Raw genomic sequence first — 27,902 nt, 5'->3', positions numbered from 1 at the left:
ACCCCCGCTGCAAGTGTGTGCCGGTCCCTGTCTGTCCCTCCCCCTCCCATTTCCTCCCCTCCCTCCTGGCAGCCAATGCTACGGGGGAGCCAGTTGCCATGACGACGCTCCATCCTCCCTCCTCCCACCCTTCCTGTGACAGGCTGTCTGCTCCCCCAATCCTGGCTGCCCTCGGGGGCGGGGCCCTCTTTCTCGCCCCCCCCAATCCTACCCTCTCCCCCCCACCCCAGCAACCCCGGCTCCCCAGCATCTCTCCTCTGTCCGCCTCTCCATCCCTTCATCCGTCTGTCCGTTCAAAGAGGGGGAGGGGGGTACCTGAGCCAGCAAGCAGCCCCTCCCTCCCCCTGTCCTGCGTCTCCTGCCCCTCTCCTGGGCCGGGAGGAGGCCAGGGTCGCGCGGGTCCCCATGGCTGGGGGCTGAGGGCCCGCCCCCCCCTCCTCCCCAGCCGCCACCACCTCCACCTCCCTGCCATCCTCGACAAGATGCCTGCCCCCGGCGCCCTCATCCTCCTTGCGGCCGTCTCCGCCTCCGGCTGCCTGGCGTCCCCGGCCCACCCCGGTGAGTCTGTCGGGCCATCCGTCTGTCCGGTGGCCCCCATCCCCGCGGCGGCCTCGCTGTCTGCCCAGGGGTCTGTCTGCGGGTCCTGCCCCGTCACCTGGTGCGCGTCTTCCCGCAGCCCAGCCGGGCCCGGAGCGGCGGGGACGGTGCCTCTGTCAGCAGGGCCTGTGGGAGGGAGGCTGGGGGCTGGGTGGGGAGGGGGCTCCGTTTGGGCAACATGTGTGTATGCGTGCACGCATGTGTTTGTGCTGGTGTATGCAGGAAGCCAGGGAAGGACAGGGCCTCTGGGAGAATTGGGGGCAGAGGACAGGAATACTATTTCTAAGGGGGACACAACACGGGAGGCTGTCTCTGGCTTCTGGAGAGACCCAGGGCTTGCGGACTTCCCTTCTCTGGGTCTTGGGCTGGGGATAGAGGACATCGGTGTGCGCCAAGCGTCCCTAAAAGAGACAGATCTCAACCCCACAAACTGGGGGGTTCCAGCATGGGGCAAGAATCTTCTCCCAGCCTGCAGCTGAGAGCTAGTCCTCCTCCCCAATGAGGGGTAATGAGGCTGTCCATGGGAGCGTATTTTAAATTCTGCAAGCCCCAGGCTTCACTATCACTCCTCTTTCCTTCAGCCCTCATTGGAATTCATCCAAGCCTGGGGTGAGGGGATGCGGTGGGGTGAGGTGGGGGGGTCCCAGTTTGGGACGAGAAGAGAGACCCCACCCCCAATCCAACCACTTGGGAAGGCCCCAAACTACAACTCCCACAATGCCTTGGGCCAGTCTGCACCTCTGCCAAGGGGCCCTGGTCGCAGAGCATCATGGGAGTTGTAGTCCACGACGTACCGGGACGGGAGGGGGCATGATTCCGGTATCCAGGGACTTGAAGCTGGGACCCCAGCCCAGCCCTGTGCCCACAGATGGATTCGCCCTGGGCCGAGCTCCTCTGGCTCCTCCCTACGCTGTGGTCCTCATTTCCTGCTCCGGCCTGCTGGCCTTCATCTTCCTCCTCCTCACCTGTCTGTGCTGCAAACGGGGCGATGTCGGCTTCAAGGTGAGGTGCATGAGGGGATTCAACTTGGAGAGGAAGACTCCAGCAAGGCCTTTACCCGCTACACAGGTGGTTGGTGGGGAGAAGGGGGCAGTAAATCCGAGAGAAATTTCTGGCTTGAAGCTGTGGTCTGGAGCCTTGGAATGGAGAAATGGGGGATGGAAATTGGGCTGGGACTGGGAGACAGTTACAAAAATGAAGGGGAGACAAACTTAAGAGAAAGACGATGGCGTGTCTCTCAGCCCTGCGTTCTCCCACCCCTCTTCTCCTCTCCCGGCCCCAGGAGTTTGAGAACCCTGAAGGGGAGGACTGCTCCGGGGAGTACACTCCCCCTGCGGAGGAGACCTCCTCCTCACAGTCGCTGCCTGATGTCTACATTCTCCCGCTGGCTGAGGTCTCCCTGCCAATGCCTGCCCCGCAGCCTTCACACTCAGGTACTGCCCCACGCCATGACCAGAATCCCATGGCGTCCTGGGAAAGGCCAGAAGATGTTGAGTGTGTTCCTTCAGGGGCTGGGGCGGTTAAGACCAGCGGCAGCCAATGGGAAAGGCATAGGTGGGAGTCCTGGAATCTTGGAAGCAGCCTATGGGGAGGCAGACAAAGATCATCTTGGTGGAAGCCATTGCTTAATCCAAAACCAGATTTGGGGATTCTTGTGGGGCAAGCAGTGGTGAGATTAGCATAGAGCACAGTCTCAGAGGCAGCCAATGGGAGGCTGAAATCACATCATAGGAGCTTGGGATGCCAAAGGGAAGGACTGATTGGATGCTGGAGTCTTGTGAGCAGCCAATGAGGAAGCTGAGATTCTGACATGGAATGTGGGTGGCAGCCAATGAAAAGAGAGTGATGTCTGCTCTGACCCCAGTCCCCACTGACCTGGGGTGTGTTGGTGGCACTCAGGAAGGGGGAAAGACTCAAGGGCTTTCCCCTCTTGCCCTCCCCAGACATGACCACCCCCCTGGGCCTTAGCCGGCAGCACCTGAGCTACCTGCAGGAGATTGGGAGTGGCTGGTTTGGGAAGGTGAGTGGGCTGGGGAGGGGAGGCAGGGCTCCATGGATCCCGAGCTGTCCTCTTGTTCTGTGTCCACACCCCTGCTCTCACCACTTCTCATCTGTCCCTCGCCTCCTCCCCATGCCCCCTCAGCCTCCCATCCCCCCTCCGTCCACCTCTCACCGACTCCCACCCGCCCCATCCCCGACATCTGTCAGTCAGCGCCTCCCTCCTCACTCCATTGACCACTCCGCCGCGCCACCCGGCTCTCCACGCGTCCGTCCGTCTGTCCATCCTTCCATCCGTCCCTGCGTCCATCGGATTCTGGGCCCGTGAGTGTCTCACCCCATGTCTGGTGGGGGTCAAGGGTGGTGGGATGTGGAGGGAGAAACTGGGAAGGAGCCGGGGGTTGGGAGCTGTGTGGTGGAGTGGAGCTGGTCCCAGGGGACGGGGCTGGGGAAACGGCACTCTCTGACTCCTGGGTGCCCCTTGACCAGGTGATCCTGGGAGAGATTTTCTCCGACTACACCCCCGCCCAGGTGGTGGTGAAGGAGCTCCGAGCCAGCGCGGGGCCCCTGGAGCAACGCAAGTTCATCTCAGAAGCACAGCCGTACAGGTACTGAGGGTTTCTCAGTGGGTGTGTGCCTTGTTGAGGTGACATTCAGGAGTGAAAGGAGCGCTGTATGGGGTCACACCTGGAATCTACCTCTTCCGGCTGTGCAGCTCTGGCAGGAGAACTTCCCTCCCTGAACCTCAGGTTCTTCCTCTGGACCGAGCTAAAGGTGGGAAGTGAGAGGCAGGATGGTGGAGGAGGCGGGAGCACAGAAGCTGAGCTAGAGGCCTGCTCCTCTCCCCTCTGAACCTCCGGATCTTCATCTGGAAAGTCAGTCCAGGAAACCCTACTGTCCTCATGAAGGGGGCAGCTGAGAAGATGTGAGATTCCCATGTTCGATGTTGGGTACCAGCTGGTACTTCCCTTCCCCAGGCCACAGACTAGGTCCCTGAGCAGGTGCCCGAGCAGGCCACTGTGGAGCTCCATCCCTGCCCTGCTTGGTCTCTACTCCACTCTCAGTGCTTCTAGGATGGGGCTAGGTATACATTCGCCAGATAAACTCCTTGTGAGGTACTGAGTTCCCTGTTTTGGAAAGGGTGTGTTCGCAGAGACCCCTTATCAGAACAGTTGTAAAGGTGGGCTTTACCCTGAGAAACACATTGGGTTTTGGCACTCCCTCGCTCCAAAACCTCCCATGGCTCCCTACTGCCTACAGGACACATCTGCTCCTCCTGACAGCCCACAGGCCCTGCACAGTCTGACACTGTCCCCTTCCTTCCAATGTCCCCCTCACCCCAGCCACGCTGGCCTCCTCACTGACCCTCCCCACGGAAGTCTCTTCCCTGCCCCAGCGCATTGGTTCTTGCTATATCCTCTCTTTAGAATATCACTCCTTGCTCAACCCCAGGTGTGGATGGGGCCCCTTTCCTTCCTCAGGCCTCAGCTCAGAGACATCTTCCCTTACTCCTCCCCTCCTTCCAAAGAGGGTCCTGGGATTCTCCACCCCGTCATGGTGTGTGTTTTCTTCATAACCCATACCCCAGGCTGTCACGATATCATCTGCTTACTTGCTTATTGCCTGTCTCTCCCTAAACCTGTGCCAGCAACCACTGGCCACATATGCCTATTACATTTAAGCTAAGATGGGCATGGTGGTGTACTCGTAGTCCCAGCACTTTGGAAGGCCAAGGTAGTCCCAGCACTTTGGGAGGCCAAGGCGGGAGGATCACTTGAGGCCAGAAATTGGAGGATGCAGTGAGTTATGACTGCACCACTGCACTCCGACCTGGGCAACAGAGTGAGACCCTGTCTCTATTATATAAATAAATAAATAAAATGTAAGCTAATTAAAATGCAATCAAATTAAAAACACATTTCCTCAGCTACCCTCATCATATCTCAAGTGCTCAATAGCCACCTCTGGCCAGTGGCTCCCCTGGTAGGCAGGGCTGGTCCAGAACATTCCCACCTTCGCAAAGCTCTGTTGGACAGTGCAGGTCTCTACTAGCAGCAGCTCAGGGTCCGTCTCATTACCGGAGCACAAGTGCTGTTGGCTCTCAGTAGACGTTTGCTGAGGGAGCCACAGACCTGAGATCAAATCCCAATGTTCCCATCGTTACCAGCTGTGTGACCCTAGGCAAGTCACTTCACCTCTCTGAGCCTCTGTTTCCATCTGGATCAAATGGGGATCATCATCCTACCTAGCAGGTTGCTGGGAGGATTTGACAGCAGAGCGGCCGGCCTTGGCCAGATTCGTGGGTGTGCAGTGAATCCTGGCTTCCTTCTGCACCAGCCACCCCAAGTCTCCCATGCTGGGAACTCCAGCCACTGTTGAAGCCCCACACATGGCAGGAGCTTTATGAACACTTTGTCGGGCTCCCACCTGTAATCCTAGCACTTTGGGAGGCCAAGGCGGGCAGATTGCCTGAGCTCAGGACTTGGAGACCAGCCTGGGTGAAACCCTATATCTACAAAAATACAAAAAAATTGGCCAGGCACGGTGGCCCACACCTGTAATCCCAGCACTTTGGGAGGCTGAGGCAGGCAGATCATGAGGTCAGGAGTTCGAGACCAGCCTGGCCAACATGGTGAAACCCCATCTCTACTAAAAATGCAAACATTAGCCAGGTGTGGTGGGCGGGTGCCTGTAATCCCAGCTACTCAGGAGGCTGAGGCAGGAGGATCGTTTGAACTCTGGAGGTGGAGGTTGCAGTGAGCCAAGATCACACCACTGTACTCCAGCCTGGGAGACAGCATGAGAAAACAACAACAATAACAACACTTTGTTACACGATTCTTCCGCCAAGCAGGAGCAAGAGACCCTGTTCTCCTGAAGACACACAGCATAAACAGCAGAGCCGTGGTTACACACAGGCAGTAGAAGGCTGGGTACTGCCAGTGGCCCCACAGCACACAAGTGGCTCTGCCTCCAGCCAGGCCCCAGTAGGAGAATAACTAGTAAGTTACTGTGCACCTACTCCTGGCCAGACCCTGGGCTGCAAGCCTGAAATGTTCTCATCCTCCTGCAGACCTCCAAGCCAGTCCTTCTCTCCGCTTGTGTTTATTGAGCATCTACTAGTCTAGGCACCGAGGACACAGGCAGGAAGACACACCAAATTCTCATCCTAGGAGAGCTCACCCCCTAGTGGAGAAGACACACAATAGATAAATAAAAAAATACTTTTTTTTTTTTTTTCCAAGGCTCACTTCATCCTTGAGCTCCTAGGCTCAAGTGATCCTCCTGTCTCAGCCTCCTGCATAGCCACCATGCCTGGCTAACTTTTATTTTTATTTATTTATCTTTTTTTTTTCAGATGAAGTCTTGCTCTATTGTCAGGCTGGAGTGCAGTGGCGCAATCTCAACTCTCTGCAACCTCTGCCTCCCGGGTTCAAGCGATTCTCCTGCCTCAGCCTCCAGAGTAGCTGCGATTACAAGCACCCACCACCACATCTGGCTAATTTTTTGTATTTTTAGTAGAGACAGGGTTTCACCATGTTGGCCAGGCTGGTCTCGAACTCCTGACCTCAGGTGATCCACCCACCTTGGCCTCCCAAAGTGTTGGGATTACAGACTTTTTTTTTTTTTTTTTTTTTGAGACAGAGTTTCACTCTTGTTGCCCAGGCTGGAGTGCAATGGCGGGGCCTCAGCTCACTGCAACCTCCGCCTCCCGGGTGCAAGCAATTCTCCTGCCTCAGCCTCCCGAGTAGCTGGGATTACAGGCATGTGCCACCACGTCCAGCTTATTTTGTATTTTTAGTGGAGACGGGGTTTCACTATGTTGGCCAGGCTGGTCTCGAACTCCTGACATCAGGTGATCCACCCACCTCAGCCTCCCAAAGTGCAGGGATTACAGACGTGAGCCACCGCACCCGGACTTTTTTTTTTTTTTTTTTTTTTTTTTTTAATTGTAGAGATGGAGTTTCACTGTGCTGCTCCGGCTGGTCTCAAACTTCTAGGTTCAAGCCACCCTCCTGCCTCGGCCTCCCACAGTGCTGAGATTTCAGGTGAGAGCCACCAGGCCAAGCCAGAAATGCATTTTAAAAAGAGAAACTGTCAGCTGCACGCAGTGGCTCACACCTGTAATCTCAGCACTTTGAGAGGCCGAGGCAGGCGGATTACCTGAGGTCAGGAGTTCAAGGCCAGCCTGGCCAAAATGGTGAAATCCCGTCTCTACTAAAAATACAAAAATTAGCCAGGCGTGGTGGCGCATGCCTGTAATCCCGGATACTCAGGAGGATGAGGCAGAATTGCCTGAGCCCGGGAGACGGAGGTTGCCGTGAGCCAAGATTGCACCACTGCACTCCAGCCTGGGCCACAGAGCAAGACTCTGTCTCATAAAAAAAAAAGAGAGAGAAACTGTCAGAGCGTGACAAGTACCATGAGAAAATGAGGCAGTATGTGACAGAGACAGGGGCCACCTTGGACAGGACCACCAGGGAGGCCATGCTTTGGCACCACGTGAAGCACATTCCAGGCAGAGGGAACAGCAGGTGCAAAGGATGTAGGACAGGAAGAAGCTCATGGAGAGTGGGCAGCCCTGGAAATACAGTTAGAATGCAGGGTGAAGGCTGGGCGCGGTGGCTCACGCCTGTAATCCCAGCACTTTGGGAGGCCAAAGTGGGCGGATCACTTGAGGTCAGGAGTTCAAGAGCAGCCTGGCCAACATGGTGAAACCCCATTATCTACTAAAAATACAAAAATTAGTCGAGTGTGGTAATGTGCACCTATAATCCCAACTACTCGGAGTTGAGGCAGGAGAATCACTTGAACCCGGGAGGTGGAGGTTGCAGTGAGCCGAGATTGCACCACTGTACTCCAGACTGGGCGAAAGAGCAAGACTCTGTCTTAAAAAAAAGAATGCAGGGTGAAAATAAAATCAAATAATATGTTGCCATTAAAACAGCAGTAATTGCTAGGATCTCAGCACATACCAGCTTCTCTCAGATCTCATGCAATTCCTCAGAGGAAGTTGTTATCACTGTCCCACTTTTACAGATGAGGGAAACTGAGGCAGGGAGTAGCAAAGTGACTTGCCTGAGATGACACACCTAGGAAAGTGGGAGTCAGGGTTCAAACCCCCGAGTCTGACTTTTTCCCACAGCGTGAGGGTAAAGGGGAGGGTATCCAACCTGGCATTGGGGGGCAGCAAAGCTTCCCAGGGAGATGATGTTGAGGCAGAGGCCCGGGGGGGCCAAGAGAACTCTGATGAGAGGAGGGCGTTCTGCAGAGAGAGAACCATAGGTGCAGGCAGGGTGTGGTGGTTCACGCCTGTAATCCCAGCACTTTGGGAGGCTGAGGCGGGCGAATCACTGCAGGTCTGGAGTTAGAGACCAGACTGGCCAACATGGTGAAACCCCGTCTCTACTAAAAATACAAAAATTAGCCGGGCTTGGTGGCGGGCATCTGTAATCCTAGCTACTCGGGAGGCCGAGGCAGGAGAATCGCTTGAACCCGAGAGGTGGAGGTTGCAGTGAGCTGAGATCACTCCATTGCACTCCAGCCTGAGTGATAAGAATGAAACTCCGTCTCAAAAAGGAAGGAAGAGAGGGAGGGAGGGAGGGAGGAAGGAAGGAGGGAAGGAGGGAAGGAAGGAAGGAAGGAAGGAAGGAAGGAAGGAAGGAAGGAAGGAAGGAAGGAAGGAAGGAAGGAAAGCAGGAAGGAAGGGAGGAAGGAAGAAAGGAAAAAAAAGAGAGAGAGAGAAAAAACTGTAGGTGCAAAGGCCTCAGCCTAAGCAAGGACCTGCAGATTTGGGAAAACCCACATGGGATAAAGCTGACTCCTGGGCCAGCCGGAGGAGCAGGAGGAATCAAAGAGCCGGGGCTCTATCCTGGGGTGCTGGGGATCGACAGAGGGCTGTGTGCGGTGAAAAGCAGGTGAGGCAAAGGGAAGGGGAGAGACTAGAGCCAGGGAGGCCTGGAGGAGGCTGTGGGGATGAGAAGACTGAGAAGAGTCTGGGGCAGGAATGAAGGTGGAGGTGAAGTGTGAGGAGGAAGGAGAGGTAAAGGGGTCCCTGGAGACCTGCTCCCCCAGGAGCAGGCCAGTGAGGGCCATCCAGAGATGGGGACCTGGGGAAGGAGTGGGGTGTGGTCGAGGAGAGAGACTCCGAGGTGAGGAAACTGAGATCAAAAAGTTAGAGTGGGCCGGGTGCAATGGTTCACGCCTGTAATCCCAGCACTTTGGGAGGCTGAGGAGGGTGGATCACTTCAGGTCAGGAGTTCGAGACCAGCCTGGCCAACATGGTGAAACCCCATCTTTACTAAAAATACAAAAATTAGTCGGGCATGGTGGCGCATGCCTGTAATCCTGGCTACTCAGGAGGCTGAGGCAGGACTCCAGCCTGGGCGACAGAGCGAGACTCTATCTCAAAACAAACAAACAAAAACAACAAAAAAGGGTGGAGGCAGCAGTTTGGTTCTGCTGGGAGGTTGGGGCGGGATGAAGAGGAAGGGGCTGCCTTCCCAACTCAGCCGCCTCCTCACTCCACAGGAGCCTGCAGCACCCCAATGTCCTCCAGTGCCTGGGTCTGTGCGTGGAGACGCTGCCGTTTCTGCTGATTATGGAGTTCTGTCAACTGGTGAGGGTCTTGGGGGCTTGGGGAAGGGCAGAGGGGGCAGCTGGACGAGGCCGGGGCCAAGCCTGGTGCCCCTGGGCTTCGTCGTCGTCGTCATCATCATCATCATCATCATCATCATCATCATCGTAGATGATGTGTGGCATGCGCTAACATTTCATGGGTGCTGACTGTCCTGGGGACTGTCCTGGGGGCTGCCCTGAACAAGCAGGCAAGATGGGCTGTGTTATTACCTGCTGCAAGCAGCAGGGGAAACTAAGGCTCAGAGGGGCTACCCAGTGACGGCAGAGGCCATTCCATCCTCCGGGCCGACTGGCTGGAGGCCTGAGCGGCTGGTGGTGCTGACCTTCTCTGCCTCCCTCCCAGGGGGACCTGAAGCGTTACCTCCGAGCCCAGCGGCCCCCCGAGGGCCTGTCCCCTGAGCTACCCCCTCGAGACCTGCGGACGCTGCAGAGGATGGGCCTGGAGATCGCCCGCGGGCTGGCGCACCTGCATTCCCACAACTACGTGCACAGGTGGGCGGGCCGGGGAGCCGCGGGAGGAGCTACTAAGGGGAAGGGGGAAAGAGGTGAGGCCGCAAGGGAGGGGCTAAAGGGGAGGCGGACCCATGACTGGCTGACACAAAATAGGGACGAAGCGGGGAGGGTCTGGAGGAGGAGGGGCCAGGAGGGGAATGGGAGGAACCAAGTGACGGGGAGGCAGGGTCAGGTGATGAGGGGAGGGACCAGGAGAGGAGAAGGGGTCAGGAGAGGTGGAGGAGGAAGCAGAGGAGGGGGAGGGGCCAGGAGAGGGGGAGGAGGAGCCAGGAGAGGGGAGGAGCCAGGAGAGGAGAAGGGGTCAGGAGAGGTGGAGGAGGAAGCAGAGGAGGGGGAGGGGCCAGGAGAGGGGGAGGAGGAGCCAGGAGAGGAGGAGGAGGAGCCAGGGGAGGGGGAGGAGGAGCCAGGAGAGGGGAGGGGCCAGGAGGAGGAGGAGCCAGGGGAGGGGGAGGAGGAGCCAGGAGGGGGGGGGCCAGGAGGAGGAGGAGCCAGGAGAGGGGGAGGAGGAGCCAGGAGAGGGGAGGGGCCAGGAGGAGGAGGAGCCAGGGGAGGGGGAGGAGGAGCCAGGAGAGGGGGGGGCCAGGAGGAGGAGGAGCCAGGAGAGGGGGAGGAGGAGCCAAGAGAGGGGAGGGGCCAGGAGGAGGAGGAGCCAGGGGAGGGGGAGGAGGAGCCAGGAGGGGGGGGCCAGGAGGAGGAGGAGCCAGGGGAGGAGGAGGAGGAGCCAGGAGAGGGGGAGGAGGAGCCAGGAGAGGGGAGGGGCCAGGAGGAGGAGGAGCCAGGGGAGGGGGAGGAGGAGCCAGGAGGGGGGGGCCAGGAGGAGGAGGAGCCAGGAGAGGGGGAGGAGGAGCCAGGAGAGGGGAGGGGCCAGGAGGAGGAGGAGCCAGGGGAGGGGGAGGAGGAGACAGGAGGGGGGGGCCAGGAGGAGGAGGAGCCAGGAGAGGGGGAGGAGGAGCCAGGGGAGGGGGAGGAGGAGCCAGGAGAGGGGAGGGGCCAGGGGAGGGGGAGGAGGAGCCAGGGGAGGGGGAGGAGGAGCCAGGGGAGGGGGAGGAGGAGCCAGGGGAGGGGGAGGAGGAGCCAGGAGAGGGGGAGGAGGAGCCAGGAGAAGGAGCCAGGGGAGGGGGAGGAGGAGCCAGGAGAGGGGAGGGGCCAGGAGGAGGAGGAGCCAGGAGAGGGGAGGGGCCAGGAGGAGGAGGAGCCAGGATAGGGGAGGGACCCGGAGAGAAGGAGGAGCCAGGGGAGGGAGGAGGAGCCAGGGGAGTGGGGCAGGGGAGGGGGAGGAGTCAGGAGAGGAGGAGGGGCCAGGAGAGGAACGGAAGGAGCCAGGTGAGGGGGAAGCAGGGTCACGTGATGAGGAGAGGAGGCCGGGAGAGGAGGGGGAGGAGTCAACAGAGAAGCAGGGGAAACCAGAAGGGTCAGATGAAGAAGAGGAGGAGCCAGTGCAGAGGAAAAGGAGAGGAGACTTGGAGGAACCAGGGGTGGGGAGAAGACAAGACAGCGGGGGAGAGTGAAAGCAGTCAGAGGGGAGAGACAGATCAGAGGGAAGGGGCGGAGTCAGTGTGGCGGGGCAGGGTCATGGGAGGGGTGGAGTCAGTGTGAAAGGGCGGGGTCAGGGCGTGGCTGGAGGGCTGCCCCTGCGCTCACCTCCCCGCGTTCTTCCTGCAGCGACCTGGCCCTGCGCAACTGCCTGCTGACCTCTGACCTGACCGTGCGCATCGGAGACTACGGGCTGGCCCACAGCAACTACAAGGTAGGGCTTCCTTCCGTCGGGGTGGGGGCTGTGGGGTGCCCTGACCCGCCTGACACCGCCCTGGTTCCCCCAGGAGGACTACTACCTGACCCCAGAGCGCCTGTGGATCCCGCTGCGCTGGGCGGCGCCCGAGCTCCTCGGGGAGCTCCACGGGACCTTCATGGTGGTGGACCAGAGCCGCGAGAGCAACATCTGGTGAGGACCACGGGCCGCGGGGGCCGAGGCAGGCCAGGAAGGTGGAAGGGTTACTAGATGCCACCGGTTCCACAGATGGGGAAAATGAGGCCCGGGTGGGTCAGGGCTGGGCTCTGACCTCTCTCTGCTCTCTGCAGGTCCCTGGGGGTGACCCTGTGGGAGCTGTTTGAGTTTGGGGCCCAGCCCTACCGCCACCTGTCAGATGAGGAGGTCCTCGCCTTCGTGGTCCGCCAGCAGCACGTGAAGCTGGCCCGGCCGAGGCTCAAGCTGCCTTACGCGGACTACTGGTGAGGGCTAGCCCACCCGGGGCTCCTGGCCTGCCGCACCCCACCCAGGATGGTCCCAGCACCCCCCCCTCGTTTCCCACATCACCCACATCCCGTTTGCCCTCCATACCCCTCAAGAGTGAAGAGGGGCTGTCCCCACCCTTTCTGCCAGCATCTGCTACTTGCAGGGGGACACAGGCAGGGGATGGCAGAGCTGTGATTTGAACCCACTTCACCCTAAGAGGTCCCTGCTTCTTACCTGTCTGATTCCAGAGCTCACAGCGCAAACGGGGACACCACTACCCGCACCAGCCGTTCCCATCTGCTGCTGTGTCCCCTCTGCCTCCAGGTCCCTGTCAGCCTCTCTCTATGGGCATCTTCCCCCCACCCCTGCTTCTTTGGGTCGCAATACCCAGCTCCCCAGCCCAGTTACCTCCTCTGAATCTCTACCCTCTGCTGTCCCCTCTTCTCCCTGGATCTCTGCCCCACTTCTTGGGTCTCTGTCCCCCTCTCTCTGGGTCTCTGTCCCTCTCTTTCTGGGTCTCTGTCCCTCTCCTTTTTTTTTTTTTTTTTGGACAGAGTTTTGCTTTTGTTGCCCAGGCTGGAGTGCGATGGCACGATCTTGGCTCACTGCAACTTCTGCCTCCCGGGTTCAAGCGGTTCTCCTGCCTCAGCCTCCCAGGTAGCTGGGATTACGGGCAGGTGCCACCACGCCAGGCTAATTTTTTGTATTTTTAGTAGAAACGGGGTTTCACCATGTTAGCCAGGCTGGTCTTGAACTCCTGACCCCAGGTGATCCACTGGCCTCAGCCTCCCAAAGTGCTGGGATTACAGGCGTGAGCCACCACGCCTGGATCTCTGTCTCTCTATCTCTGGGTCTCTGTCCCTCTGTCTCTGGGTCTCTGTCCCTCTGTCTCTGGGTCTCTGTCCCCCTCTCTCTGGGTCTCTGTCCCCCTCTCTCTGGTTGTCTGTCCCCTCCCTGGGTCTCTTTCCCCTCCCTGGGTCTCTGCCCTGCTCACTCTGCCCCACCTCTCCCCAGGTATGACATTCTTCAGTCCTGCTGGCGGCCACCTGCCCAGCGCCCTTCAGCCTCTGATCTCCAATTGCAGCTCACCTACTTGCTCTCCGAGCGGCCTCCGCGGCCCCCACCGCCGCCACCCCCACCCCGAGACGGTCCCTTCCCCTGGCCCTGGCCCCCTGCACACAGTGCGCCCCGCCCGGGGACCCTCTCCTCACCGTTCCCACTACTGGATGGCTTCCCTGGAGCCGACCCCGACGATGTGCTCACGGTCACCGAGAGCAGCCGCGGCCTCAACCTCGAGTGCCTGTGGGAGAAGGCCCGGCGTGGGGCCGGCCGGGGTGGGGGGGCACCTGCCTGGCAGCCGGCGTCGGCCCCCCCGGCCCCCCACGCCAACCCCTCCAACCCTTTCTACGAGGCGCTGTCCACGCCCAGCGTGCTGCCTGTCATCAGCGCCCGCAGCCCCTCCGTGAGCAGCGAGTACTACATCCGCTTGGAGGAGCACGGCTCCCCTCCTGAGCCCCTCTTCCCCAACGACTGGGACCCCCTGGACCCAGGAGTGCCTGCCCCTCAGGCCCCCCAGGCCCCTTCCGAGGTCCCCCAGCTGGTGTCCGAGACCTGGGCCTCCCCCCTCTTCCCTGCGCCCCGGCCCTTCCCAGCCCAGTCCTCAGCATCAGGCAGCTTCCTGCTGAGCGGCTGGGACCCCGAGGGCCGGGGCGCCGGGGAGACCCTGGCGGGAGACCCTGCCGAGGTCCTGGGGGAGCGGGGGACCGCCCCGTGGGTGGAAGAAGAAGAGGAGGAGGAGGAGGGCAGCTCCCCAGGGGAAGACAGCAGCAGCCTTGGAGGAGGCCCGAGCCGCCGGGGTCCCCTACCCTGTCCCCTGTGCAGCCGCGAGGGGGCCTGCTCCTGCCTGCCACTGGAGCGGGGGGACGCCGTAGCAGGCTGGGGAGGGCACCCTGCTCTTGGCTGCCCCCACCCCCCCGAGGACGACTCCTCGCTGCGGGCAGAGCGGGGTTCCCTGGCCGACTTGCCCATGGCCCCCCCCGCCTCGGCCCCCCCCGAGTTTCTGGACCCCCTCATGGGGGCGGCGGCGCCCCAGTACCCCGGGCGGGGGCCACCTCCCGCTCCCCCCCCCCCGCCGCCACCTCCTCGGGCCCCCGCGGACCCGGCCGCGTCCCCCGACCCCCCTTCGGCCGTGGCCAGTCCCGGTTCAGGCCTCTCGTCGCCGGGCCCCAAGCCGGGGGACAGCGGCTACGAGACCGAGACCCCTTTTTCCCCAGAGGGAGCCTTCCCAGGTGGGGGGGCGGCCGAGGAGGAAGGGGTCCCTCGGCCGCGGGCTCCCCCCGAGCCACCCGACCCAGGAGCGCCCCGGCCACCTCCAGACCCGGGTCCGCTCCCACTCCCGGGGCCCCGGGAGAAGCCGACCTTCGTGGTTCAAGTGAGCACGGAGCAGCTGCTGATGTCCCTGCGGGAGGATGTGACAAGGAACCTCCTGGGGGAGAAGGGGGCGACAGCCCGGGAGACAGGACCCAGGAAGGCGGGGAGAGGCCCCGGGAACAGAGAGAAAGTCCCGGGCCTGAACAGGGACCCGACAGCCCTGGGCAACGGGAAACAAGCCCCAAGCCTGAGCCTCCCAGTGAACGGGGTGACAGTGCTGGAGAACGGGGACCAGAGAGCCCCGGGCATCGAGGAGAAGGCGGCGGAGAATGGGGCCCTGGGGTCCCCCGAGAGAGAAGAGAAAGTGCTGGAGAATGGGGAGCTGACACCCCCAAGGAGGGAGGAGAAAGCGCTGGAGAATGGGGAGCTGAGGTCCCCAGAGGCCGGGGAGAAGGTGCTGGTGAATGGGGGCCTGACACCCCCAAAGAGCGAGGACAAGGTGTCAGAGAATGGGGGCCTGAGATTCCCCAGGAACACGGAGAGGCCACCAGAGACTGGGCCTTGGAGAGCCCCAGGGCCCTGGGAGAAGACGCCCGAGAGTTGGGGTCCAGCCCCCACGATCGGGGAGCCAGCCCCAGAGACCTCTCTGGAGAGAGCCCCTGCACCCAGCGCAGTGGCCTCCTCCCGGAACGGCGGGGAGACAGCCCCTGGCCCCCTTGGCCCAGCCCCCAAGAACGGGACGCTGGAACCCGGGACCGAGAGGAGAGCCCCCGAGACTGGGGGGGCGCCGAGAGCCCCAGGGGCTGGGAGGCTGGACCTCGGGAGTGGGGGCCGAGCCCCAGTGGGCACGGGGACGGCCCCCGGCGGCGGCCCCGGAAGCGGCGTGGACGCAAAGGCCGGATGGGTAGACAACACGAGGCCGCAGCCACCGCCGCCACCGCTGCCACCGCCACCGGAGGCACAGCCGAGGAGGCTGGAGCCAGCGCCCCCGAGAGCCAGGCCGGAGGTGGCCCCCGAGGGAGAGCCCGGGGCCCCAGACAGCAGGGCCGGCGGAGACACGGCACCCAGCGGAGACGGGGACCCCCCCAAGCCCGAGAGGAAGGGCCCCGAGATGCCACGACTATTCTTGGACTTGGGACCCCCTCAGGGGAACAGCGAGCAGATCAAAGGTGAGGAGGCTGCGGGGCACAGTCAGGGCTGAGGTCCGGCTGTTTCCGAGGCGTGCGGAGGGTGAGTGTGGGTAAAGATGTCGGGTCGGGCTGGCAGTGATAAATGCAGGTCCTGAAGCCTGCACCACCTGGGCTCACATCCTGGTTCGGCCCCCTCTCTAGCTCTTTGGCCTTGGGCAAATGTCCTTGCTGCATGGTGCCTCAGTTTACCCATCTGCCAAAAACGGATGGCAGGGATAGAACCTACGTCATAGGGTTGCTGTGAAGGTTAAATGAATTAGAACGTCCAAGGCACTTAATCAGAGCAAGGGGTTCAGTAAGCACCTGCTTTTATTATTGCAACTTACTTAAACCAAGGGTCTCAAAACTCATGCCCACAGGGGCCAGATGACATAGGGAAACGGATGAAGCATGCTGGGGAGGCAGAGTGGGGCTTCAGAAGAAAATGCCCTGTGTAGAAGGGGCAGCCACTTCTCAGGAATGTGCACCTGGTGTTGGCGAATCTGCTACTTTTCCCTTTTAAACTAGAGCTCTGGTTTTTATTTTGTTTTGTTTTTATGGTTGCAGCCAATTCAAAGGAAGCCTGTCTGTGGATGGCTCAAGGCCCCCAGGCTGCCAGCGTGTGCTGATTTAAACTTAATAAGCTGGCTGGGCTCAGTGGCTCATGCCTGTAATCCCAGCACTTTGGGAGGCTGAGGCAGGAGGATCACTTGAGGTCAGGAGTTTGAGACCAGCCTGGCCAACATGGTGAAACCCCATCTCTACTAAAAATACAAAAGTTAGCCAGGCGTGGGCCGGGTACGGTGGGTGGCTCATGCCTGTAATCCCAGCACTTTGGGAGGCCGAGGTGGGCGGATCACCTGAGGTCAGGAGTTCAAGACCAGCCTGGACAACATGGCAAAACCCCATCTCTATTAAAAATACAAAAATTAGCCAGGCTTTGTGGTAGGCGCCTATAATCCCAGCTACTCGGGAGGCTGAGGCAGGAGAATCGCTTGAAGCCAGGAGGCGGAGTTTGCACTGAGCCAAGATTGTGCCACTGTACTCTAGCCTGGGTGATAAAGCGAGACTGTCTCAAAAAAAAAAAAAAAAAGAAAGAAAAAGCCAGCGTAGTGGCATGCACCTGTAGTCCCAGCTACTTGGGAGGCTGAGGCACAAGAATCGCTTGATCCTGGGAGTCAGAGATTGCAGTGAGCCGAGATCACGTCACTGCACTCCAGCCTGGGTGACAGAGCAAGACTCTGTCTCCAAAAAAAAAAAAAAAACAAAAACAAACAAACAAAAAACAACTTTCCAGTAAGCTAAGGCATCTATCCAGTGTGCCAGGCCTCCTGCGTGCAAGGCCCTGAGCTGCCTAAGGCTGGGACCCAGGGAGCTTCAGATCTTGCCCTGACAACTCCACCACCATAGGACTAGTGAGCTGGAAGGCACAGATATGCCTTTCTGAAAATTAAGTTTTGGTAGGAATGCAGGAAGTGTTTTGCAGGAAGTGTTTTGCCACAGAGGAAACTCTTTAAGATAAATGAAGGGTAAAAATAAATAGCCCTTGTTTAGATGTGGACATAGGAAATACAGTTGCAGCAGAATCTCTGGGAGGCGCAATTTCTTTAAATACGGGTATGAAAGTTATAAGTGGCTGGGTCCTGTTTTACACTGGCAACCTCACAGCCACACTTGAGGAAACAGTTATCATCTCCATAGAGGAGCCTGTGGCTCAATGGGCAAGGGTCAGGAAGTGGGCTGGACAGAGGACGTTTCTTCCTCATAGCCTGTGGTGTTCGAACACTGTCACTTCCTTGAGATTGTTGTAGGGAGTTTGTGACCAGCTGTATCAGGAAACAGCCCAGGCTGCATGAAAATGTTGGGAGATGAGCAGCTAAGATGCATCAGAGGATCTGGGTTGGATTAGGATTAGGGGGTGAAAAGAGGCAGAGAATGGCCTGCTTTTTTCCAAGTGAACTACTCATCCTTCAAGACCCCAAATTTCCCCTTTCCAGGAAGCCTTCCTAATTTTTAAAGGTTGTCAACCTGACCTTTATCTGGGTACTCATAACTCCAGAAAAACCCCCTCTAGGCTGGGTGCGGTGGCTCACACCTGTAATCCCAGCACTTTGGGAGGCCGAGGTGGGAGGATTGCCTGAGGTCAGGAGTTCGAGACCAGCCTGGCCAACATGGTGAAACCCTGTCTCTACTAAAAATACAAAAATTAGCTGAGCGTGGGGGCAGGCACCTGTAATCCCAGCTACTCGGGAGGCTGAGGCAGGAGAATCGCTTGAACTCAGGAGGCAGAGGTTGCAGTGAGCCGAGATCGCACCACTGCACTCCAGCCTGGGCGAGAGACTTCATTTCAAAAAAAAAAAACAAAACACTCCCTCTATGCAGCATCGCCCATAACCCCATCACCCTGAGACGTCTGGTCAACAAAAGTGTGACATTTGAGCAGATGTGAAGGAAAGGAGGGAGTGAGGCAGGTGGGCGTCGGCGGGAGAGTGTTCTAGATAGAGGGCACTGAGATGGGCACTGGCCCACCATGTTTAGAGAATAGCAAAAGGTAGTAAAACTTGACTAGAGAGAACGAGGACCAGAGAGGGACCGTCTGCATTCATCTTTCTCCCTGCCCCATCTCCACCCTCCTCTTGCCCCTGCCATCAGCCCAGAAAGGGCAGTTCACTTATGCAGTAAGGGAGGGATAAGTGACCCTTGTTCATTTGCCAGTGAGGAAACAGAGGCTCAGAGAGGTGGATCTGGCCGGGTGTGGTGGCTCATGCCTGTAATCCCAGCACTTTGGGAGGCCGAGGAGAGCAGATCATAAGGTCAGGAGTTCAAGACCAGCCTGGCCAGCATGGTGAAACCCCGTCTCTACTAAAAATACAAAAAATTAGCCGGGCATGGTGGCGCGTGCGCCTGTATTCCCAGCTATTCGGTCGGAGGAATGGTGGGGTGGCCCATGTGGCTAGATGGAGGTCAGGCCAGAGGATGTGGGGACAGAGGCCAGAGAAATCAGGTAGGCCAGGGCATGAGGGCCTGGTGGGCTGTGGGAAGTTGGGGCTTAAAGCCGTTGGCACTGGGGAGCTCTGGGGAGGTTGAGCACTGGAGAGGACCTTTCCCACCCTGCCTGGAGAAAGGCCCCGGTGCAGCCCTTCCGTTCACAAAGTGGGTGCTGAGGCCCAGATTGTGCGGGGGGCTTACCTGAGGCCACACAGCTAGGTGGGAGGGCCTGCCTCAGTTTCACCGGGACTGGGGCTCACCAGGTCTCTCCCCTCGCAGCCAGGCTCTCCCGGCTCTCGCTGGCGCTGCCGCCGCTCACGCTCACGCCATTCCCGGGGCCGGGCCCGCGGCGGCCCCCGTGGGAGGGCGCGGACGCCGGGGCGGCTGGCGGGGAGGCCGGCGGGGCGGGGGCGCCGGGGCCGGCGGAGGAGGACGGGGAGGACGAGGACGAGGACGAGGAGGAGGACGAGGAGGCGGCGGCGCCGGGCGCGGCGGCGGGGCCGCGGGGCCCCGGGAGGGCGCGAGCAGCCCCGGTGCCCGTCGTGGTGAGCAGCGCCGACGCGGACGCGGCCCGCCCGCTGCGGGGGCTGCTCAAGTCTCCGCGCGGGGCCGACGAACCAGAGGACAGCGAGCTGGAGAGGAAGCGCAAGATGGTCTCCTTCCACGGGGACGTGACCGTCTACCTCTTCGACCAGGTGCGAAACCCGAGACGGCGCGGTTGCGGGGTCGCGGCCTGTAGGGAGCCGGAGCCTAGAGCTGGGCGGGGCCTGGAGAGAGGCTAAGCTGGAGCAGGGCGGGGCCTGGAGGGAGGCCGAGCTTAGAGTTGGGCGGGGCCTTGAGGGAGGCAGAGCTGGAGTGGGGCGGGGCCGAGCTAGGGTGGGGCGGGGCCTGAAGGGAGGCAGAGCTAGGGTGGGGCGGGGCTTGGAGGGAGGCCGAGCTGGAGTGGGGCGGGGCCTGAGGCGGGGCCTGGAGGGAGGGCAAGCTGAAGTGGGGCGGGACCTAAGGGGAGCCCCAATCTAGAGTGGGGCGGGGCCGAGCTAGAGTGGGGCGGGGCCCAGGGAGAGAGCGAGCTAGGGTGGGGCGGAGCCCAGTGCGGGGCCTGGAGGGAGGTCGAGCCTAGAGGAGCAGGGCCTGGGGCGGGGCCTAGACGAAGGCTGAGCTTAGAGTGGGGCGGGGTCTAGAGCAGGGTTTGGAGGCAGGCTGAGCCTAGAGCGGGGGCGGGGCCTGGAAGGAGCCCGCGCCTAGGATCGGGACAGAGTCTGGATCCGGGCCTGAGGGAGGCCAAGCCTATGGCGTGGCAAGAGGAGGCCTGGAGAAAGTCCAAGGCTGGAATGGGGGCGGAGCCTAGGGCGGGGCGGATCGAGCAGGGCGCGGGCAGGGCCTGAGGGGTGAAGGCGGGGTCTGGGGAGAAACTGTTCAGGGAAATGGGGCGGGACTAGGAAGATGGGAGGAGGCTTTGAGTGTGAGGGCGGGGCCTGGCAATGGGGCAGGGCCAGGAGGACGGGCCGAGCCTAGAGCTGGGGTGGGACCTAGGGTGAGGGCAGGGCTTGTGATGGGGGCGGGGTCTAGAGGGCGAGGAGAGGCCTGGAGAGAGAGGGTGGGTCTGGAAGGACAGAGGGGGTACTGGGTAGTCAAGTATGGGATCCTGGAGAGGCTAGGGAGGAAGTGTTGAGAAGAGGCCTGGATGGTGAAGGGGCCTAGTGAGAGTTTGGGCATGGTTTGTTGACTAGAGTTCTAGTGTCTGTAGGGCTGGTTCGGGATGGACCAGATCTTACCCACTAGGGAAGGGCCATGGCTAGACTGCAGGTGGGCTTCAGAGATGGAGCAGGTAGTCTTAAGGTATTTTGGGGTGGGGTCAGGGATGAGCAAACCTAACGACTGGGACGGGTCTTTAAGAGAGATGGGTTGAGGATTGTGTTAAGAGTTAGGCCTGTCCCGGGTGGCTCACGCCTGTAATCCCAGCACTTTGGGAGGCCGAGGCGGGAGGATCACTTGAGGTCAGGAGTTCAAGACCAGCCTAGCCAAAATGGCGAGACCTCGTTTCTTAAAAAGAAAAAAATTATCTTGGTGTGGTGGTGTGCATCTGTAGTCCCAGCTACTTGGGAGGCTGAGGTGGGAGGATCGCTTGAGCCCGGGAGGTTGAGGCTGCATTCAGCCATGATCACAACACTGCGCTCCAGCCTGGGCGACAGTGAGACTCTGTCTAAAACAAAAAGAAAAACACGGGATGGTGTTGAAGAGAAAAAGGGAGCGCGAGTGGTGCTGAGGAACTGGGACCTTGTCTAGATGAACCTGGGGCGGGCATACTGGGCTGAGATTATGAGAGGAATGGGAACAAGGCCAAGAACTGGGGCCTGTGCCACTGAAATGTTTTCAGAGGGGTGGGACTTGGAGGGCGGGAGCAGGTCTACTTCTGAGGGAGGGCTCAGGGGCAGGGTCACTGCGTCCGGCACGGGATGCGCTCAAGATGGGGCAGGGGTTGGGAGGGCCACTGGAGCAGGTCAAGATCTCAGAGGTGGGTGGGACTGACGGGGACGGGGTGGGGCTTATGGAGATCGCTTTGGGTTAGGGGATCCGGTGGAGGCCGCACGTTAATGAGCCAGGAGAGAATCCCTGCGTTGGGCTACTTAGCTGTGCGCGGGGCTCTGCTGTCAGGTAAGGAGCCTCGGGCCAGGTTGAGGTTAAGGCTGGCCCAAGGCTTCGAAGCCAGATTAGGGGCTCCAGCCACCTCTCCGGAGCGTGCGAGTCAGTGAATACAAATTGGGATTCCTAGAGCCCCAGAAATATTAGCCGGTTTTATTGCTTTTGGGGGATGCGGTAAATGGGACGTGAAGGTTTGTCCCCTCTGGCTTCCCCCTAATCTGCCTTCACAGGAGACGCCAACCAACGAGCTGAGCGTCCAGGCCCCCCCCGAGGGGGACACGGACCCGTCAACGCCTCCAGCGCCCCCGACGCCTCCCCACCCCGCCACCCCCGGAGATGGGTTTCCCAGCAACGACAGCGGCTTTGGTGAGGGCAGGCCCTATGGGGCGGGAGGGGGCGGGAGCCATGGGGTGGACGGGGCGGGGTCTATGGGGTGGGAGGGGCTTGGTCGGGAGGGGCGGGACCAGAGGGCGGGAGTGCCGCAGGTGCCTGCGGCCCTGACCGCGGTCTTTCCTTCTGCCGCAGGAGGCAGTTTCGAGTGGGCGGAGGATTTCCCCCTCCTCCCCCCTCCAGGCCCCCCGCTGTGCTTCTCCCGCTTCTCCGTCTCGCCTGCGCTGGAGACCCCGGGGCCACCCGCCCGGGCCCCCGACGCCCGGCCCGCAGGTACCATATCCTCGGCCCTGCCCCCTCCTCTGCCCATCTCTGTCCCCCTATGTTCCACTGCCAACTTCTTGTGACCATTTTTCAGTGTCCCTGCCTCTCTCTTCCCAGTCTCTTCTCTCTCCCCTCTCAGTCAACAGACACCCCACCCAGCTCTGGAACCAGCTCAGACCAGGCGATGTCCATCAGACGGTCGTAGGCAGGCAGGCCAGCCGTCCCCAACCCCCGAGCCTCAGTTTCGCCTTCTGTGGGGATTACCCCCACCCCTGACTCTTGCCCATCTTTTGTCCCATCTCTGGGCTCAGACTCCGGCCTGGCACTTGCCGGATCCTGATCCCACCTCCGTTTGGGGAACACGGTGCTAAGAGGCAGACAAGGAGAGAGAAACCCAGAGTGCTCAAAGCCAGTTGGTGTGAACCAGAGCAGGGAGGACACAGCTGGGGGTTAGAGAGCAGTCACAGCGGCACCGCTGCTCTCGCGTGGACCCTGCAGTGCCTCACCACTGTTTAACCCATTTAATGTTCATTGCGATCCCATGGGGTGGATTCTAGTCTCGTCCTCATTTTTTTTTTTTTTTTTTTTTTTTGAGATGGAGCCTCGCTCTGTCGCCCAGGCTGGAGGGAGTGGTGGAATCTAAGCTCAATGCAACCTCTGCCTCCTGGGTTCAAACGATTCTCATGTCTCAGCCTCCCAAGTAGCTGTCACAGGCGTGCACCACCACGCCCAGCTACTTCTTTTGTATTTTTACTACAGACAGGGTTTCACCATGTTGGCCAGGCTGTTCTCCAACTTCTGACCTGAAATGATCCACCCACCTTAGCCTCCCAAAGTGCTGGGATTACAGGCGTAAGCCACCGGGCCTGGCCAGTCTGGTCCCAATTTTACAAAACAGAACACTGAGGCACGGAGACAAGTGAGGAGCTGGGATTCAAACCCACAGTTGCGCGGCCTCTGAGTCTGTGCCCTCTCCAGTAGTGAACATTGGTCAGGTTTCTTTCCTGGCGTTTCACATGCGCCATATCGCTAATCCTCGTGGCCACCTTGGGAGAGGGGTCATGTCGCCCCTAGTTTCCAACTCTTAGCGATGCTAAGGCCACTCTCTGGGAGAGGAGGGCACACAGGCAGGTCCCAGCGCAGGACTGGAACGGGACTGGGCTCTCTGCTGCCCTCTACTGCTGAGCCAGGGAACACACCAGGACCCAAGGCTTGTGCCCAGCTCGGCGGGACAGATGGTGCTCCCGGGTATCAGAGCTAAGGTAGAAGGCGCCACTGGAGAGTTTCACTCCTACTTCCCCAATCTTGCCTGACTCCAGATATTGTCCCTGCCATTTCTTAGCTGTGTGACCTGGGGAAAGTCGCTTTCCCTCTCTGTGCTTCAGTTCCCTCATCTGTAAAGTGGGAATGATAACAGGATCTAACTCATGAGATTGCTGAGGGAATTAAATGGCTTAATCCTTCCGTGTATGCAGCACAGAGCCTGTTCGTGCAGCAGCAGTCTCTAACCATTAGCCATTATTATTATTTAGTTAGTTAGTTAGTTAGTATTTTTGAGACAGAGTTTTGCTCTTGTTGCCCAAGCTGAAGTGCAATGGGGTGATCTCGGCTCACTGCAACCTCCACCTCCCGGGTTCAAGCGATTCTCCTGCCTCAGTCTCCTGAGTAGCTGGAATTACAGGCACCCACCACCACACCTGGCTAACTTTTGTATTTTTAGTAGAGACAGGGTTTCACCATGTTCGACAGGCTGGTCTTGAACTCCTGACCTCAGGTGATCTGCCCGCCTCGGCCTCCCAGCTGGGATTACAGGCCGTGCCCGGCCCCATTAGCTATTATTATTATTAGCTATTACTGCACTTAATTAAGTCAATGTTTTCTGATCATCTTCTGTGTGCAGGCGCCATGCTGGGCACAGGGGATTCAATGTGGAGCAAGACGGGTGACCACACACTGCTATGACAAATGAATAACTGCAAACTCAGGCTTGCAGAGAAAGCAGATGACAAGAGGAAAGGGCTTTGTTTCCCCCTTAGAAGGCCGGGCGTGGTGGCTTACGCCTGTAAGCCCAGCACTTTGGGAGGCCGAGGCAGGCGGATCACCTGAGCTCAGGAGTTCAAGACCAGCCTGACCAACATGGAGAAACCCTGTCTCTACTAAAAGTACAAAATTAGTTGGGCATGGTGGCGCATGCCTGTAATCCCAGCTACTTGGGAGGGTCAGGCAGGAGAATCGCTTGAACCTGGGAGTTGGTGGTTGCAGTGAGCCGAGATCAAGCCATTGTACTCCAGCCTGGACAACAAGAACGAAACTCCATCTCAAAAAAAAAAAAAAAAGTTTCATTTAACTGGAAACTGGAAGGGTTGGTTATCATTAACTAGGTGAAGGGGAAGGGGACAGCATGCTGGCAGAGGGGACAGCTTGCACACAGGGCCTGAGGCAGGAGAGAGCTTGGCCCGCTCAAGGAACAGAAGGACAGTGATGTGGCTGAGGGTTACTTAGAGCGCATGGACGGCTGAGGAGGGCAGGGGGTGCACTGAGGAGCTGGGACTTTGTCCTGGGGGTGCTAGGGAGCCATGGAGGACTATAAGCAGGGGAGGGAAGTCAATGTTGGGTGTAGGAAGACTGCTCTGGGGTCTCTTGGGGGCAGAAGGGCAAGAGTGGGAGCTGGGAGGCTGGAGAAAGGCTGAGGAGAGGACAGTGAGCCAGGGCCATGGGAATGGAGAGGCTGGACAGGGCAGAAAGTCAAAGGCAGGCGGGACAGAGCTGGGAGCTGACTCTTCCTTCACTTGCCTGCATCCTCAGGCTTCACTCTGAATGTCACTTCCTCCCTTAGGCCATCATCGCAGGGGCTCTGTGAGGACAGGGTGGGGGTGCATTCCAGGGTATAGGGACACTGCCAAGTGGTGAGTCAGGGCTGAGCTGGCAGGACTAGCAAGCGAGAATGCCTTCCCCTTTAATCACCAGGAGACGGAGGGTGCAATTGTGCCAAACCCCAAATCCCTTCGCTCAGTTGACAGATATTCCTGCGGCAGTGTGGGCTGTGGGCTGCTGAGCCTGTCTGGCTCCCAAGACCATGGTGTGGGGGCCTGAGGCGGGTCCTCTCCTCTGCCCTGCTCAGTGTGGCTCTGTCCACTTAGCAAACATTTACTGGGTACTAAGAGATGCCACATACCCCAAAGTCTCCATGAAGCATGAAGGTCATGCTTCCCATTGAAGGAGCGAAACTGAAGCTCAGGGACTGGGAGTGAGGGCAGTGACTTGACCCAGGCCCCCCAGGTAAGAAGTACAGGGTGGAGCACGAGGGAGCCTGATATGAGGCCCCCGTCGAGAACCTGCACCTCCTGGACCTTAGCTTTCTGGTCTGTACAATGGATGGGGCTTTCATTCTGCTCGCCCAGGGAAGTCAGAGCTAGAGTCATAGGAAAGTTTAGTGGGAGTTCCTGGGGAGAGCTCTTTCCACAGGGAAAAGGTGTGCTTTGTGCCAGATGGGATGCTGGGGACACAGCAGTGACCACAGCCCCTGTCTTCACTGAGCTTACATTCTATAGGAACAAGCAGACAGGAAGCTTTTCCACAAGGACAGGGTAGGCCAGGCACGGTGGCTCACACCCGTAATTCCAGCACTTTGTGAGACCGAGGCAGGCAGATCATTTGAGGTCAGGAGTTTGAGACCAGCCTGGCCAACATGGTGAAACCCTGTCTGTACGAAAAATACAAAAATTAGCCAGGTGGGCTGGGCGCGTGGCTCACGTTTGTAATCCCAGCACTTCGGGAGGCCGAGGCAGGTGGATCACAAGGTCAGAAGTTCGAGACCAGCTTGGCCAATATGGTGAAACCCCATCTCTCCTAAAAATACAAAAATTAGCTGGATGTGGTGGCACACCTCTGTAATCTCAGCTACTTGGGAGGCTGAGGCAGGAGAATTGCTTGAACCTGGGAGGCGGAGGTTGCAGTGAGCCAAGATCGTGCCACTGCACTCCAGCCTGGGCGACACAGTAAGACTCTGTCTTAAAAAAAAAAAAAAAAAAAAAAAAATTAGCCAGGTGTGGTGGCAGTCACCTGCCATCCCAGCTACTCAGGAAGCTGAGGCAAGAGAATTGCTTGAATCTGGGAGGCAGAGGTTTCAGCGAGTCAAGATCGCGCCACTGCATGCCAGCCTGGGCAACAGAGCGAGACTCCATCTCAAAACAAACAAGCAAAAACCAAAAAAAACAAACAAGGACAGGGTCAGCCGGGCTCAGTGGCTCATGCCTGTAATCCTAGCACTTTGGGAGGCTGAGATGGGTGGATCACGAGGTCGGGAGATTGAGACCATCCTGGCTAACACGGTAAAACCCCGTCTCTACTAAAACTACAAAAAATTAGCCGGGCGTGGTGGTGGGCCGCCTGTAGTCCCAGCTACTTGGGAAGCTGAGGCAGGAGAATGGCGTGAAGCCGGGAGGCGGAGTTTGCAGTGAGCCAAGATTGCGCCACTGCACTGCAGCCTGGGCAACAGAGCGAGACTCCGTCTCAAAATAAAACAAAGCAGCAACAACAACAACAAAACCAAGGACAGGGTCATCCCAAAGTGACAAACGCAAAGCAGTCAGAGGGAAATGAGTGAGAAAGATGAGCGTGCAGGGGTGACTGCTTGATTCAGTATGGTTGGGGAAGGACTCCGTGGAGGGGACGTTGCAGGTGGGGCCTGAGTCACGTAGGAAGGATGTTCCAGGCAGCAGGAACAGCATGTGCAAAGACCCTGGGGTCGGACTGTGCTGGGAGCACTGGAGGAACAGCAGGAGGCCCAGTGGCTGGAGCAGAGGGGAGAAGAGGGGTAGGTGAGGACAGAGAGGGAACAGAGCAGATCTTTTGGGCCACGGTGGGCGAGGGCTTTGCTTTTCTGCTGAGTGACTTAGAAGCCATGAGGCTGTTCCCCTAGTAATTTCATTTCTCTCTCTCCTCTGTCCATCCTCAGGCCCCGTGGAGAATTGATTCCCCGAAGACCCGACCCCCCTGCACCCTCAGAAGAGGGGTTGAGAATGGAATCCTCTGTGGATGATGGCGCCACTGCCACCACCGCAGACGCCGCCTCCGGGGAGGCCCCCGAGGCTGGGCCCTCCCCCTCCCACTCCCCCACCATGTGCCAAATGGGAGGCCCCGGGCCCCCGCCCCCCAGCCCCCCAGATGGCTCCCCTGACCCCCCTGACCCCCTCGGAGCCAAATGAGGCAGGAATCCCCCCCGCCCCTCCATAGAGAGCCGCCTTTCTCGGAACTGAACTGAACTCTTTTGGGCCTGGAGCCCCTCGACACAGCGGAGGTCCCTCCTCACCCACTCCTGGCCCCAGACAGGGGCCGCAGGCTTCGGGGACCCGGAACCCCCATTTCACGTCTCCCCTTTCCCTCCCCAGCCCGGCCCCTGGAGGGGCCTCTGGTTCAAACCTTCGCGTGGCATTTTCACATTATTTAAAAAAGACAAAAACAACTTTTTGGAGGAACACGGGGCCTGTGCGTGTTTCGCGAGGTGAGGAGGGGAGGATGTAGGGAGAGAGTGCGACCCTGAGAAGTCCCTTCCTCACAGCCGGGCCCACATGGCAGATGGGACATCGATGCTCAGAGAGGCGGAAACTCCCGCACAGTGGCGGAGGCCCGGCTTCTCTGCTTCTCCGCTTCTCCGGATCCCTGCTCTGCGCCTGGTGTTCGCATCACCCGACCTCGGCCGCTGCAGCAGCAGCACTGCTGGCTCAAGAGGCCATAAGGATGAAGCAAGAGAATCGCTTGAACCCAGGAGATGGAGGTTGCAGTGAGCCGAGATCGTGCCACTGCATTCCAGCCTGGGCGACAAAGTGAGACTCAATCTCAAAAAAAAAAAAAAACAAAAAACCATAAGGAGCCCACTGGGGTTGGGTGGGGAAGGTGCGGGCTGTGGTCAGAGCCACGTTTCTGCAAGGTGGCCTGCGGTGGTGGCCAGACGCTATCCCAGGGCCAGGGGCTAGTGGGGCAGGGGCTCAGAAACGACTGCTCATGCCCACACTGGATCACGATCGCATCCCGCCCACCTCAGGTTGGCACTGCCTGTTCCCTGAAGTTCAGGGTCTACCTCCCCACCCAGCGTGGTG

General features: G+C 59.3%; 1 protein-coding gene across 1 annotated transcript; it reads left to right on the top strand.

Moving 5' to 3' along the window:
- The first annotated feature begins 223 nt into the window (after positions 1-223).
- On the top strand, positions 224-27,270 carry LMTK3 (lemur tyrosine kinase 3). The gene is made up of 15 exons (XM_024237356.3): positions 224-558; positions 1,466-1,599; positions 1,880-2,030; positions 2,541-2,617; positions 3,085-3,203; positions 9,127-9,214; positions 9,578-9,726; positions 11,410-11,494; positions 11,568-11,689; positions 11,827-11,976; positions 12,995-15,519; positions 18,787-19,202; positions 21,381-21,516; positions 21,676-21,813; positions 26,762-27,270. The coding sequence occupies exons 1-15, from the start codon at positions 483-485 to the stop codon at positions 26,776-26,778; spliced, it is 4,383 nt and encodes a 1,460-aa protein (XP_024093124.2). The 5' UTR covers positions 224-482; the 3' UTR covers positions 26,779-27,270.
- Positions 27,271-27,902: the final 632 nt, after the last annotated feature.

Source organism: Pongo abelii, chromosome 20 (genome assembly GCF_028885655.2).
Source record: "Pongo abelii isolate AG06213 chromosome 20, NHGRI_mPonAbe1-v2.0_pri, whole genome shotgun sequence".
NCBI classification, from domain to species: domain Eukaryota; kingdom Metazoa; phylum Chordata; class Mammalia; order Primates; family Hominidae; genus Pongo; species Pongo abelii.
Note: the sequence above shows the minus strand (reverse complement) of the source record. Positions and strands in the feature narration are given on the sequence as shown.